At 45.7% G+C, this 14,260-nt stretch overlaps 1 protein-coding gene across 3 annotated transcripts in view; it reads right to left on the reverse strand.

The window, feature by feature from the left end:
• Positions 1-6,317, reverse strand: part of FREM2 (FRAS1 related extracellular matrix 2) — a 121,006-nt gene extending 114,689 nt beyond the window's left edge. For all 3 annotated transcript variants that reach the window (XM_057399986.1, XM_057399987.1, XM_057399988.1), the window contains exon 1: positions 1,139-6,317. In XM_057399986.1, the coding sequence (XP_057255969.1) occupies positions 1,139-6,299 (5,161 nt within the window). In that variant the 5' untranslated portion in view covers positions 6,300-6,317. The remainder of the gene's footprint in view (positions 1-1,138) is intronic.
• Positions 6,318-14,260: the final 7,943 nt, after the last annotated feature.

The raw sequence follows: 14,260 nt of genomic DNA on the forward strand, positions 1-14,260 counted from the left end.
TACTACCTGCAGTTCCCTACTGAAGCCTTACACTTAAGGAACCTTGGTGGTTCCCAAAGTTTAGACATTGTTTGGTCCCTTCTCATCCTCTTCATAGCATTAATGCTGCAAAACTTACAGCAGTCCAGCCATTCAGAAGTTCATCATGCCTGTTCGCAAGGTTTGGTGTATCTGACAAGGACATCACTACAGCCAAGACTGTAACATGGAATACATACTGGTATGGGCTCTGTGAAAAAATACAGTCAACTACAAGTATTCATCTCCAGCCTTACCACCTACACAGGCCAGCCTGTCTGGGCACCTTTAGTTTTGAGTCCTCATACTGTTCTGCTGTTTGCTCTCTCCACAGCTGCAGAAGCCTCCAAGAAACCTTATTTCACTGTTAATCAACCTGCTATTAACTTGTTGCAAAGTAACATGGAAAATTCTCTGGAGAATAGCTAATGTTCTCTTTTCAATTAGAGTTACATTATATCTTTGTGTTGAGGCTTTATTTTAGAACATACAGCACATGTTGTTTTCATCCTACTTATACCACTCAGTATTTTAGTTCCATATACAAAGGAGCACTGATATAAATTTAAAACATTTACATTACCTTTTAATTTACCACAAACACTTTGTGGTTAAGATTTGTGTAATTAAGTCAACAAATGCACTTGTAATACATTATTTCCCCATGTTTGGGAAGTGATTTTGCTTTTACAGTTAACTGCATTCAGACTGTATAGCAACTGATATCCTCGCTGTGGTATGACCGTTAGTTAATAATAACTTGGCCAGTCCCACCGCATTCCCTAAATAAAACTGTTTAAACAAGGCACACAGACTCTAAAGATCTGAAACCACATGCAGCCCAATTCTGTTATCCAAAATTCTATCGATAAAAAGTCTAAACCACAGTTCTTTGGGCTGTAAGCTTTCCTAAACAAAGATGCTCCTTATTTGATGTTTATCCAGCAGACACTCTTTCCTGTTTAAAGCTGTCACAGGTACAATAACTAATAAACAGAACTGAAAAATAATGCAGCCATTATAAATAAGCTCACTATTGAAAAGTTTTTCCCATCAATTATTAGAGTTTAGCATGAAAACATTTCCAGCAATCTATAGAAAGCATGGAGTATTGTAATACCTTGGGTGAACTGGCTGATGCTATGGTTGCCTTTCCCCAGATGGATCAGGAAGCCATGGCGTGGACCCTCTGTGATTCTGATCTTAAGAGTAACATGTAAACTGTCCCTGTCTTCCACTTTGAGCACTTTGTTGGTAATCAGAAACCCGATGTGACCTGTGGCCAGAGCACGGAGAGTCTGAGCACCCTTATTTATTACAATTTGAGGTACACTGTTGTCCACAGCCATTATTCGAATCTTCATAGTCTGAGGTTTCCTTGTTTCAAACACAGTGTTGGGGAAGACATAGAAATCAGTATGAGTGCTGTCTGTAACAGTGAAAGAGAAGCTATCCTCAACTGATTCTGTGCCATCATGTTTGTAGCTGATTAGATTTTCGTTTAGATCTTGCTTAGTGAAGCTGGTGACGGGTTTGGAGTTATTGAACACGATCTGACCGTGAACTGGTATTTGAGTGATGATAAATTTTAGCAATGCATCAGGTGTATCTCTGTCTTCTGCAGTCAGTTCAAATGGGGTTATCAGTTTGCATTCATTTTCACTCACCACCAGGTCGTTGATTGTGACGACAGGTTTCTTATTGTCCACATCGCTGATAGAAATCCTGAAAGTACGAAATACAGGGTTATAGCCATCAGTCACCTCAAACTCAAAGCTGTCCATTTTCACCTCATCTTCTGAAGTGTGAATGTAATAGACTTTATTGCCTGCTAATAAGAGTTGAGTAAAAGTTGAGATAGGTACCCCAGGCTGATCTGTGCATTCAAGATGACCACGAACAGGTGCTCTGGTAATAGTGAAAACTAAGTTCTCATCTGGACTATTCAGGTCACTGGTGCTAAGCAAATCAGTAGTTAGGGTTACCTTCCCTCCTTCTTTCAAAGAAACCCCTTTGCTGACTACATCTGGGAAGACAATATCAATGCTACCTATCGTGACATAAAAGTAGCGGTCAATGAGTGGATTTATTCCATCTGTCACATCAAACTTGATAAGATCACGAACTCCTCCTTGGCCAAAATGCATATATTGAATTAAGTTTCTATCCACTTCATCTTGGGTGAAATTCATCCCCAGGGTGATATTCTCAACTCCACCTGAAGGCTTGATTTTCTGCAGGAGGCCTTGTCCTGGCCCATATCTTATAATGTATGTCAAGGTTTTGTCTTCAGAATCCAGGTCAGTAGCCTTCAATATTCTGTTATGAATAGTTCTAGTTTCTCCTATTTCAATCTCCAAACCATCATTGATGGCCATTCTGGGTGTCTCATCATCTACAGGAATAATCATGATGAGTACTGTTTTCCTAATGGTATATTTACCATCTGTGAGTGTCACCTCAAAACTGTCCTCCTTTGTCTCAGAGTCATCATGTTCATAGAGTATGTTGGAGCTCTCTGTTATCTGATCCAAACTGAAGCTCTCCACTAGGACAGTTCTATTCACCAGCTGGTTCACAATGTGGCCATGCCTAGGAAGCCTGACGACTGCAAACATTAATTCATCAGCAGGGATGTCTGCATCAGCTGCATTGAGAATAGGAGTATCAACAACCAGGCTCATGCCTTCCATCACAACAAACTCTCGCACAAATATTTCAGGCTCTTCATCATTGACTGGCATAATAACAATGGGGAAAAAACGCTTTGCAGAAAAGTTAATGCCATCAGAACAGCGGAAAGCAAATCTGTCTTCAACAGGCTCAACACCCTTATGTATACTTTGGACATAAAAAATATGTCCTTGACGGAGGTCTTTCAAGGTAAAAGCACTTATAGCTACACCTGCTCTGGATTTTTCAGATCCTGGGGCTGGAGATATGTTCTCTACGTACCCAGATGCAGGCTGAGCAACAATGGTGCAAAGTATATCATCATTAGGAGTATCCACATCTTCAGCCCTGAGGTGAGCAGGAGTAATGACCCGTTTGTCACCTTCTGTTACCATGAGCTGCTCTCCTACAAAAACCTCTGGGGCTTGAGTGTCAACAGGAAGAATGGTCACCAAGACCGAAACTCCTTGAACAACATTGCCCCTGACGTTCCACTTCTCAGACAGGTCAGACAAGGTAAGATTGAAGGTATCTACTTTGGGCAGAAGGCCTATTTCACCACCAGTGTGAGCATATACCACAACACCATCCAGCAGATCCCTCTGGGAAAATCTCTCTGCAGGTACTCCTTGGACCAGGATGTTTCCATGTTGAGGAGGATCCTCTACAATGAAAGTCAGCATTAGGTCATCTGTATCCTCATCTGTGCCCTGAATGACATTAGCAGTGATTTCTGCAGCACCATTCTCCAGCACATCCAGGTAGGAACCAAGAGTGCCTGGGGGCAACCGTAGTGTAGGAACCTCATCATCAACTGGGTGCACGTTCATTTTCAGTGTGATGGGCACAAAATGAACCCCATCACTCACATCAAGCCTACAGGTATCACTGTTGGTCTCAGCTCCACCGTGCACATACACCACCCTCCCTTGTCTGATATCATCCAGGCCAAAGACACCTCCTGGAATCAAACTGTATCCAGAAAGTTGCAACTGGCCATAACGGGGCGCCTGGGTCAGGATAAATCTGAGATGGGTAAGTTCAGTGTCCGTGTCACTGGCATTCAGCTCAGTTGGACTAAGGACATGGCTGCCTCCCTCAGGCAAAGTGAAGCCAGTATTAATGATTTCAGGAGGCTGGTTATCCACAGGTTGCAGATAGATGGTGAAAGTCCCTTCAGCTGCATTGCCAGCTGCATCTTGCACTTGATACTGAAACTGAATCAAATGAGGAGCCACCCCCAGTTCTTCCTGTGGGGGACGGTATGAGATCTTGTGATGATTGATCTGGGCTTGGGTAAAGTGGGTAACTTCCACAGAGTGATCCTCAGTCAGCACTAGGGCTCCAAGGCGGGCTCCATATCCATCTGGCGGATGGTTAGTGTCAGTGTCAGTGGGGGGCTGAGTTACTGTGTAGCGGAGTTCACGATCCCCTGAATCCTGATCTGTGTAACACAAGTGCTTCCTCCGCAGGGGGGTCACCTGCTGCTCTGCAACTATTAAGTGCAGGCTGCTGCTGCTATGCAGTTCAGGGGCTAATCTGTCTATGGGTTGAACCCGGATCACAAAAGTCTGTGGTCCAGAGCGGTTGGGTGGGTCATTGTCATCCTGAACTCTAAATATGAACTGGTCCAATACAACCCCAGGGCCAGGGCTGTGAGGCCCCAAGTGGTGGTAATAGAGACGCCCTTCAGTAATGTCCTGCTGCAGCCACTCTCTCACTGTCTTTTCATAGATTATAGAGCTCCCCCCTAAACCTGGCACCCTCCTCCAAGAAAATCCCTCATCTTCTTCCTCCTCTTCCCAGCCAGGAGGTGGTTGTGCTTGACGGAGGAGAAGCTGCCCTGCAGTGGGGCCAGACTCCACTGTGAAGAGCAGGATGGCATCCTGAGAGTCAATGTCAGTGGCACTAAGAGCACGGGCGGTGATGGGCATTGTTTCACCCTCAGCCATGGCCAGCCCTGTGTTAGCATTGAGTAGGGGTGGCTGGTCATCAGTGGGCACCAGGGTAATAGGGAAAAGGAACTCAACACGATGGCGAGATCCACCATCCTCCAGCCGCAGCACCAAGTTGTCATTGAGTGGAGACTCACTGCCGTCATGCTGGTAAATGACCTGGCCTGCTGCCAGCTCAGCCACTGTGAAGTGCTTACGAGGGGCTGCAGGTGCTGCAGTGTCCTCCAGGAGAGTGAGGTGGCCATGCCTCAGCCCTGCCACCACACTCACCTGCACCTGCTCAAGGTCATCCTCATCACTGATCACCAAATTGGGGTTTGGACCAGGGCCTGAAAGAGGCCGTGACTGCCCCTCATAGAGCACAAGGCCAGTGTTGCGGGTCACCACAGGTGCCAGGGTGTTCATGGGCTTCACCACAATCACAAAGGTGAAGGGCTCTGAGGCAGCACCCTCTGGGTCCAATACCTCCAGCTCAAGCTCAAAGAGCCGTTCCTGATCCGAGTCCTCCATGGGGGGCTGGTAGGCAATGCGTAGCTCCCTCACATCTCTCTGACTGAAAGAAAAAACTGGCAGGCTCCTGTCATCTGTGCTGACCATGTGGCCCTGGCCAGGGCCAAAGGGAGAGGTGATGTTGAAGATCAACAGGTCTGGTGGTGACTCAGCATCCTCAGCTGCCAGCATGTCAGGTGTGAGTGCAGTGAGGACAAACTGGTCAACCTCCATCATGAGCATGGCAAAGAAGCTGGGTCTGGGGGCCACATTCTCAGTCCCGGCCTGGATCCGCACCAGCACCTGGAAGTACTCACGCTTCAGCAGTGCCCCACCACCTGCCGCCTCCCGCAGCTCTGCCACCAGCGGCACCAGGTCACGGTTGGGAGAGCCGCCAGCTGCCGTGTGGAGGTAACGCAGCCCCAGGCGCAGGAACTCCTCGCAGTCCCACATCGAGGCGGGAACGGGGCCGCCCGCCGCCGGTTCCTCACCCGCGGCGGCCGCCTCCGGCGGAACCTCCGCCTGGGGGTAGTTGAGGATCTCTCCGTAGCGGGGCAGCCCGGCCAGCGGCGGCAGCAGGCCCACCCGGCAGCGCTGCCGGCCCGGCTCGAAGGCGAACTCCAGGCTGCGGGCGTCCAGCGGGTTGCTGGTGCCCCGCAGGCGCTCCACGATGAGGGGCAGGTTGCGGGTGACGATCTCCAGCTGGGTGAAGAGCACCTCCACCTCCAGCACCAGGGGCAGCACCAGGGAGCGGCTCGGCGAGTCGTAGCGCAACTGCAGGCGGACGCGGTCCCGCGGAGGGCTGCGGCCGCCCAGGTGGGAGTACTGTACCTCACGGGCCCCGAAGTCGCAGGGGAAGCGCCGGGGTCTCAGCCGGCCCGGGCGCTGCCACAGCGGGTCCTCGTCCAGCACGGTGAGGTGGCACCGGTCACCTGGCTGCACCTGCAGCACCAGGTCCCGCGTGGGGTCCAGCCAGGCAGAACGGCCCAGGGGCACCCGCAGCCCGCGGTTGGCCACCACGACGGGGTCCGCCTCCGGCGCCCAGGGCAAGGCGACTGCGGCACTGCCTGGCGGCGGCTCCGACAACCCGACCCAGACGCAGATGGTCAGCAGCAGCAAGCCGGCCAGCAGCCGCCGCAGCGCGGCGGGGAGAGCCTGCATCATTGCTGTGGGCACAGCGAACCGCTGGGAGCTCCCAAAGGTGCCGAGTCGCAGCCCCGCTCCCGCCACCGGCGCGGCCAGTCCACAGGTACTCCCGTCACGCACACGCGGCCCTCTGAGTAGAGCGCGCTCCGCTCCGGAGGGGAGCTCCGCGAGCTGCGAAGACCCGCCCTGCGCCTACAAGCTGCCAGTAGGCAGCCGCGGGGGGCGAGCCCGCCAGACGCGATTGGACAGAACTGCTTGCCAATCTTGCAAGCTACAGCGAGACAGCCTCTTCGTCTCTAGCGTGGCCCTCAGCAGGTTGCTGAGGAGAGGGTGGTAGGGGGACCGGGGGAGAGCTCTGGGTGTGCGGGAGTGGGGAGAACGGGGAAGCGGGAGGCGCGATCGCTTTGCCGGCAGCCACCGCGGGCGCCGTGCCTTGAGGAGGGCGGTGCTGCTTGCCCACAGCGGAGAAGCACACCTCTGCCGAAAGCGGGAGCGCTCTGCCGCCCCCCTGCCCCCCCCCCCCCCCCCCCCCCCCCCCCGCACCGAAGCTCCCCGCTGTCGCTTTAAACCTTGGCGCCCTGGGGCAGAACTAGAGTGGCTCGGGCTCCCTTTCCCTTCAGGGGACAGGAGCACGGGGCGGTGGCAGCGGGTTGACGCACCCGGTCCCCTTCAGTTAGAGCGGGGTTGTCCGACAGCCGAGGCGGGTTAACGGGGAGGGAGGAAAGTGCCTGAGGGCAACCGGGGGCGGTCACGCAATGAGAAGGGGCTGACGCCGGATCGGCGGGCTGCTTCCGGGTGACGGGGAGAGACCCGGCTGCCGGCACCTCCTGTCTTTGAGCCAGAAAGAAAGGGGATAAATAGCTCCGGGGCAAAACACCCTAGTTAGTACCCAGCTCTATTCCTCTAACGTGAGTAGTCGCAGCAGTGAGTGAATAAAAGCCTCACAGCGTGTCTGCCACCTTCTGTCTGCAGTTAAAAGCGTACTAACAGCTTAAGTTTCCGGGAGTTAATTGCCTTTTAGAGTTCCTAATGGCAGGCTCTGACTTTTTATTCGTCTTCTCTCACAACTGCTAATATTCTTTCTTGTTAGAATCATAGAATAATTAGGGTTGGAAAGGACCTTAAGATCATCTAGTCCCAACCCCCCTGCCATGGGCAGGGACACCCCAACTTTCTCAGCCTGTCTTCATATGGGAGGTGCTTCAGTCCCCTGGTCATCCTTGTGGACTTGTTCCAACAGTTCTATGTCCTGTTTTTTTTTATTAATTATTTTTATTTATTTATTTATTTTTTTTTTTAGTTACTTTATAATTATAACATCCTTTATGTATAACATCCAACATGTTATAATTTATAACAAGGATGTTATGTGGGACAGTGTCAAACGCTTTGCACAAGTCCAGGTAGATGACATCAACTGCTCTACCCCTATCCATCAGTTCTGTAGCCCCATCATAGAAGGCCACCAAATTGGTCAGGCAGGATTGCCCCTTAGTGAAGCCATGCTGGCTGTCACCAAGCACCTTGTTGTTTTTCATGTGCCTTAGCATGCCTTCCAGGAGAATCTGATCCAAGATTTTGCTATTTCAAAGATTATTTTAAAAGAAGGCATCACAAATTTACACAGTCATTTCCAAACAGCCTTGGGTCATCTTTGAGTATGCTCCTTCTCAGTATTTTTTGCTTTTCTATTGTTAGGAACCTGTTTAAAGCAGGTTGTGGATCATATTTCATTAACAAAAAAAATTAATAAATAAAATAAATAAATAAAAATAATTAATAAAGAAAAAAGGACATAGAACTGTTGGAACAAGTCCACGAGGATGATCAGGGGACTGGAGCACCTCCCGTATGAAGACAGGCTGAGGAAGTTGGGGCTGTTCAGCCTGGAGAAGAGAAGGCTGCATGGAGACCTCATAGCAGCCTTCCAGTATCTGAAGGGGGCCTATAGGAATGCTGAAGAGGGACTCTTCATTAGAGACTGTAGTGATAGGACAAGGGGTAACGGGTTAAAACTTAAACAGGGGAAGTTTAGATTGGATATAAGGAAGAAATTCTTTCCTGTTAGGGTGGTGAGGCACTGGAGTAGGTTGCCCAGGGAGGCTGTGAATGCTCCATCCCTGGCAGTGTTCAAGACCAGGTTGGACGAGGCCTTGGGTGATATGATTTAGCATAAGGTGTCCCTGTCCACGGCAGGGGGGCTTGGAACTAGATGATCTTAAGGTCCTTTCCAACCCTAATTATTCTGTGATTCTATGAAATTGTCCTTTGATGGTAGAGTAACATTATGGCATGTGATCTTGTTTCCTGTATGGAAATCCCAAATTCGCTATTTCAGGTGTGGGCACAATCAACCACATTTATGTATAAGTATTCATTCCAACGAATAATTCAGCTTGGTTCAGAGGAGGGGAATGTTGGTGGACATCTATTCCACAACACTGGATTATTGTAATTTAAGACTTACTTTTCTGTTCTGTTATTCACTTACCCATGTGCTCCAGAGTTCAAGGATTCCAGGTAAGAGAAAAAGAGAGACAAATAGAAAACTCTCAACTAGTTTATTAATATAGGAAAATATAGAGAATTTAACAGATACAGTAAAGGATATTTCCGAAGAGTGTATACCTTACCAACCCCAAGGACCCTGTGAAGACTATCAGGAAACCAGCTCTGAGGATCATCATCGCAGTGTGAGGAGGCAGGCTCTACTGTGGCGGGTGTCCCTGCAGAGGCAACGTTGACCTGGATGGTATGAAGTTCTGCATTCTCACATCGCATGAGGCTTGGGCTTTTATACTGACAAAAATGCACACTCATTCTGACGCAGGGGGCCAGCTTACATCGGAAGAAGTGGCCAACAATACCTAGAAAGGTCTCCAAGGATCGAGACTTTTCTGGGAAATTCTAAAGCGGAACTCTCTGGGTAGGAGCCAAAGCAGGACCTTCTAGGGAGCAGCCAAAGCAGGACTCTCCAGGGAGGAGCTAAATGGGGAGCCACCAGGGACCTTTACCTCACGTGTTAGGCTCGCCTACACACTGTGGAAAACTGCAGAAAGCTATTTTGTTAAACATGTCTATACTGAATTACCAAGTTGGATGCTGCTGCAGGAGGTAGTGATTCTATTACCAACCAACCAACCAACCAAAATGGAAAAAACAACCAAAACCAAGTGATCCAGCACAGAGATTAGAAGGTACCATTGGGGTGACTCATAATTTAACTTATTAAAGGAACATATACAATTTAAGCTTGATTCCAGAATAGGACAAATCTTCATATTTATTCACTTCAGGGGAGAAAATCTTTCTTTTTTTCAGAATAAACTCCATTTTGCAGAGTTTGACACTCAAACCATGTGTGCACATGCAGATATCCGTGTGTGTAGAGAGACTTGGTGAAAAAGGGTAACGCATCTGTTACACATCATATCTGCTTTTTTAATTTGTTGTTCTAACAGAAAAAAAAAGATTGTTATATTCTTGGACTGTTAGAGATAGCAGGTAAACATGTACTTTTAAAATATTTTGTCCCTAATGATGATGTGTTTTGAACCACGTTCGTAACAGAGCGATCTCTCCTCTGTTAAAGTCAGTCCAGTATTTATTGTGATGTCTATCAAGAGATCATACCTGGGACATCTCTTCAACTGGTAAAGAGAGTTGTAGAAATCTGGAAGGAATAGTTTTTGAAATAACTGTTGAAAGCGAATGAAGCCATGTATTTGAACAAATAAATTATTGAGATATTTAGCTTCTTAACTGGAAGAAAAAAAGATCAAGAGTATAGTATTGAAGGGATGGGTTTGACAGAACAGAAATTTCTTGGTTTTGGTAGATACATGGTCAGGTTGTTTGATCTCTGTTATCACCATCATCAATTAATAAATCTCCAGGTACAAACAGCAGAAGTCCTCTATTTTTGGCAGTTGCTGTCTTATCAAACAAGTCAATGAGCTCTTGTGCCACACTCCAAGTCCAAAGTGCAAGACGTAGGGTTTTTTTCTTTTCACAGCGCAGCATAAAATTAAAAATGCTCCAGATTATAAAGCTGCTAAGATTTTTTATCAAATTTTCCTTGAGTTTCTGACTGGTTGGCTTGTGCCAACATTTGTGTTCAGATTGTAATTGCAGAAAATTCATCTTGGCTAAATTCTGATTTAGAGACATAGCTGTAAATCCAGAGCGTTTTTCTACCAATTGTCTCTGAATTCAATGTAACAAATATGAATTGGGCCCAATAAGGAGTCCATTGATCTTTTAAAATAAATTTTTGGTGAATAAAGTAACTGGTATTTGACATGGGGAAAAACAGAGTCTACATATCCTTGCAGCTCTGCTGTACTACTACTATATATTTCTGAGTCTAAACAGAAAGAGAAATCTTTAAAACAAAGAAGACCTGCTCATATAATAAAGTATTAATAAATGTGTGCTTATGGAAATCTAGTGATGAATTTTTCTTCTGAAATAAATTACCTGTGATTTTCCTCATGATAAATCTGTATTGTAAGACATTTGTTTATTTAGAAATGACTTCAAATTTATTCTTATTTTAAATGCAACCCTTTCTGAGGGCATCTGCCTTCTGCTTTTGATGATGGATCACAGATTTATATTACTTATTGACACTCACACAACTCAGTTCCCTTGTAAGTCAAGCAGAAGTTTACTTTTCACCAAGCATAGAAAGTTATCAAAGACTGCCCTCTGTTGATATGGTATAATCTTAACATCTTAATGGTAGTAAAGTCTGATTTCTGTTATTGCATTACTTTTCATAGCAGCTTTGGACTTAAAGATGAAATTAATTCCAGAGATAGTTTTCTACTGAATTAGTAAAAGTGAAATAATATTGATTATTAAATACTGGGAAAGGAGACTACATGTGACATAGAAACATCAGGGGCTTTTAGCATTTTCCAAAGAGATAGCATGACTATTTCATAACTTACAGGTTCAAAAAGATGTGCCATCTCTTGGCAATGTATAATAACTATCTTGCCTAGGAAATTAAGAGAGCAGGGGGAAAGGATGGAAACAGGAAATGAGATTCACGGGAGTATTTGAACACTAATGAGTTGTATAAGTAATTTTGCTATTACTATTCAGCTTTGAAGGCTGTGTAAAAACAAGGTGTACAGTACCTACTGTGGCACAGAGAAAATCTTCATCATTCACAATATGACTGGTGATTTAGTGTACAAAGAGCAAAGAACAATCCTGTATAGTCTGTAGAAGCAGAGTAGAAAATTTGAAAATGCTAAATCAGGCAGATAAGAGTGTCTCAGTTCCCTGTGTTTAGCTGCAGTTAAGAAACAGCCTTTCTGTTGCTTCCATAATCACTTTTTCTCATTTCATTAATAAATTATTACAGAAATGGATTTTTCTAAATTATCACGTATAGCTTTTTCCTTGGGTATATGCAAGAGTATTGCTAACATGTAACTTTCAGTCTTCCTCTTTCTGCCAGGTATTTCAAGAGGCAGATAGTTAACTCAAGAATCCTCTCTCTTGTTCCCGAGGTGTCTTTACCATCACACTGTAAATGTGGCGTTCTCTTGAACCTCTTCGCCATTTCTTTCATGACTTATGTTTCAGTCCCAGTATCTGTTGTCCTCCAGGCAGAGATGTTCCTGAAGCATCCAACACCACTAAATCTTGCATCATAGTTTTATTTCCGTCTGCCCCACGTAAATCTTCCCCTTGTAGTGTGAAAAAACCTCACTGGCTACTGTCAAAGTAAAGTTTTATTCTATGACTAGTGAAACTACTACGTAGCCTGTTTTCAAAATTGTTTTCTGTCGATACTGGGGTGAGAATAATGCTGGTTTCTACATTTCATGTACTTGTATTAAATGTGACCACAAAACGCAGCCAGCATTCACTCCAAAACCTAATACAAAGTCACCCTCCATGTTTCTAAAGCTCTTCTTAGATTTTTGCCTTAGCACCTTAAGATGATTCTTCTGCTGCTGCCCCAATAATTCTTTTCACCAGCCTAGCACTGGTGCCCTGCCCACCCTCCATGTCTCTAGCACTATTTTTACTTCAACCTGGGCTCTTTGTAAACCTACTTTTCAAGTCAATCTTCTTCAAGCTCTTTCCCAGTTTATATTACAATTTTTCTCCTCTACAGTTTTTCTCCTCTACCTTTTGATCATTCTTACTTTTTGTTTCAAAGCCAAAATACAATTTCTTGATCTCCCATTAAGAATGAGAAAATATTTGGTAATTTACCAAAGTAAATAAGTAGTTCCATCAAACTTCCTTACCAATGGTTTATGCCTTGTGTTTGGACTCTGAAGTTTTTTACTGTTATTATGGAATTTATAACATTACATTTAAATGTACCCTGACACACACACACATGTTCTTTGATGTGCAATGAAGGCAACAATAAAGATACTATAAGCAACATAGCTGTTTTCAAAAAGGTTTTAGAGACCTAGACTTTTTGAGTCCTCTCTCAGGTTTTCCGTGGATGAAATTGGTGAGTGGTTGGAAATGTTCTTGACAGGAACTGGCCAAATGCTGTTATCAATGACAAGGTTATCTCAACACGCAATCCATATTAGCTATGTGTTGGTATGGGTATATATTGTGTTAGACTACGCTTATATAAATCATAATGTAGTGGGTTGACACTGGATACCAGGTGCCCACCAGAGCTGCTCTATCACTCCCTTTCTCAACTGGACAGTGGAGAGAAAGTATTACAAAATGTTTGTGGGTTGAGATAAGGATGGGGAGAGATCACTCGCCTATTACCACCATGGGAAAATGAGACTCAGCTAGGGGAAATTAGTTTAATTTATTGCTAATCACATCAGAAGAGGATAATGAGAAATAAAACCAAATCCTGAAACCACCTTCCCTCCCTCCTCCCTTCTTTCTAGGCTCAACTTTGCTCCCAGTTTCTCTGTCTCCTCTCCCCAGTGGCACAGGAAAACAGGGAATGGGGTTGTGGTCAGTTCATCACAGGTTGTCTCTGCCACTCCTTCCTCCTCAAGGGGAAGACTCTTCACACTCTTTCCGTGCCTCAGTGTGCTGTCCCTCCCACAGGAGACTTTCTGGAGAACTGTAGAGGTCCTTCCCATAGGCTGCAGTTCTTCATGAACTGCTCCACTGTGAGTCCCTTTCATGGGGTGCAGTCCTTCAGGAGCAGACTGCTCCAGCATGGGGTCTTCTATGAGCTGCAAGTGAGTATCTGCTCCACAGTGGACCTCCATGGGCTGCAGGGGCACAGCCTGCCTTACAATGGTCTGCACCATGAGCTGTGGGGGAATCTCTGCTCTGGCACCTGGAGCACCTCCTACCATCCTTCTGCATTGATCTTGCTATCTGCAGATTATTTCTCTGACATATTCTTTATCCTCTCACCAGTTGTAACTTTCCCCCCTTCTTATATATGTTACCCTAAGGGTGCTACCACCATTGCTGATGGGCTCAGCCTTGGCCACTGATGGCTCCATCTTGGAGTTGGCTGGAACTGGCTCTATTTGGACATCAGGGAAGCTTCTACCAGCTTTTCACAGAAGCCATGCCTGTAGACCCACTGCCTCTGAAGCCTTGCCATCAAAACCCAATGCATATAACTGAAATTATGTATTAACAAGGAATTATTGTTAAGACTTTTATTGCTTATATGTAAATATGTAATAGCTGGTGGAGGTCCAGACAGTAAAATCTTCCATGTGTATACGTTTATCTTGAGTGCCATTTTTAATTTTTTATTTTTATTTTTTAAACTTCAAACTGTGTTTGTGCTGGTTATCTGCTCTAACTCTCACTGTCAGACCTTAATTACAAACCACTGAAATTCGAGTACAGTCAAGTGCTTATATATTTTATTAATGAAATAAGTAGGGAGACATTCCTGACACCACTTTATTTGAAAAAGAAAACAGAATGGAAGCTACTGCCATCCAGGCTAATTTATTTAACTCTTCCTGTCCCACAAATGCCCTACAAATACA

The sequence above is a fragment of the Pezoporus wallicus genome, unplaced genomic scaffold (genome assembly GCF_028554395.1).
Source record: "Pezoporus wallicus isolate ANWC-B61680 ecotype Strahan unplaced genomic scaffold, APGP_CSIRO_Pwel_v1 scaffold_7383, whole genome shotgun sequence".
NCBI classification, from domain to species: domain Eukaryota; kingdom Metazoa; phylum Chordata; class Aves; order Psittaciformes; family Psittacidae; genus Pezoporus; species Pezoporus wallicus.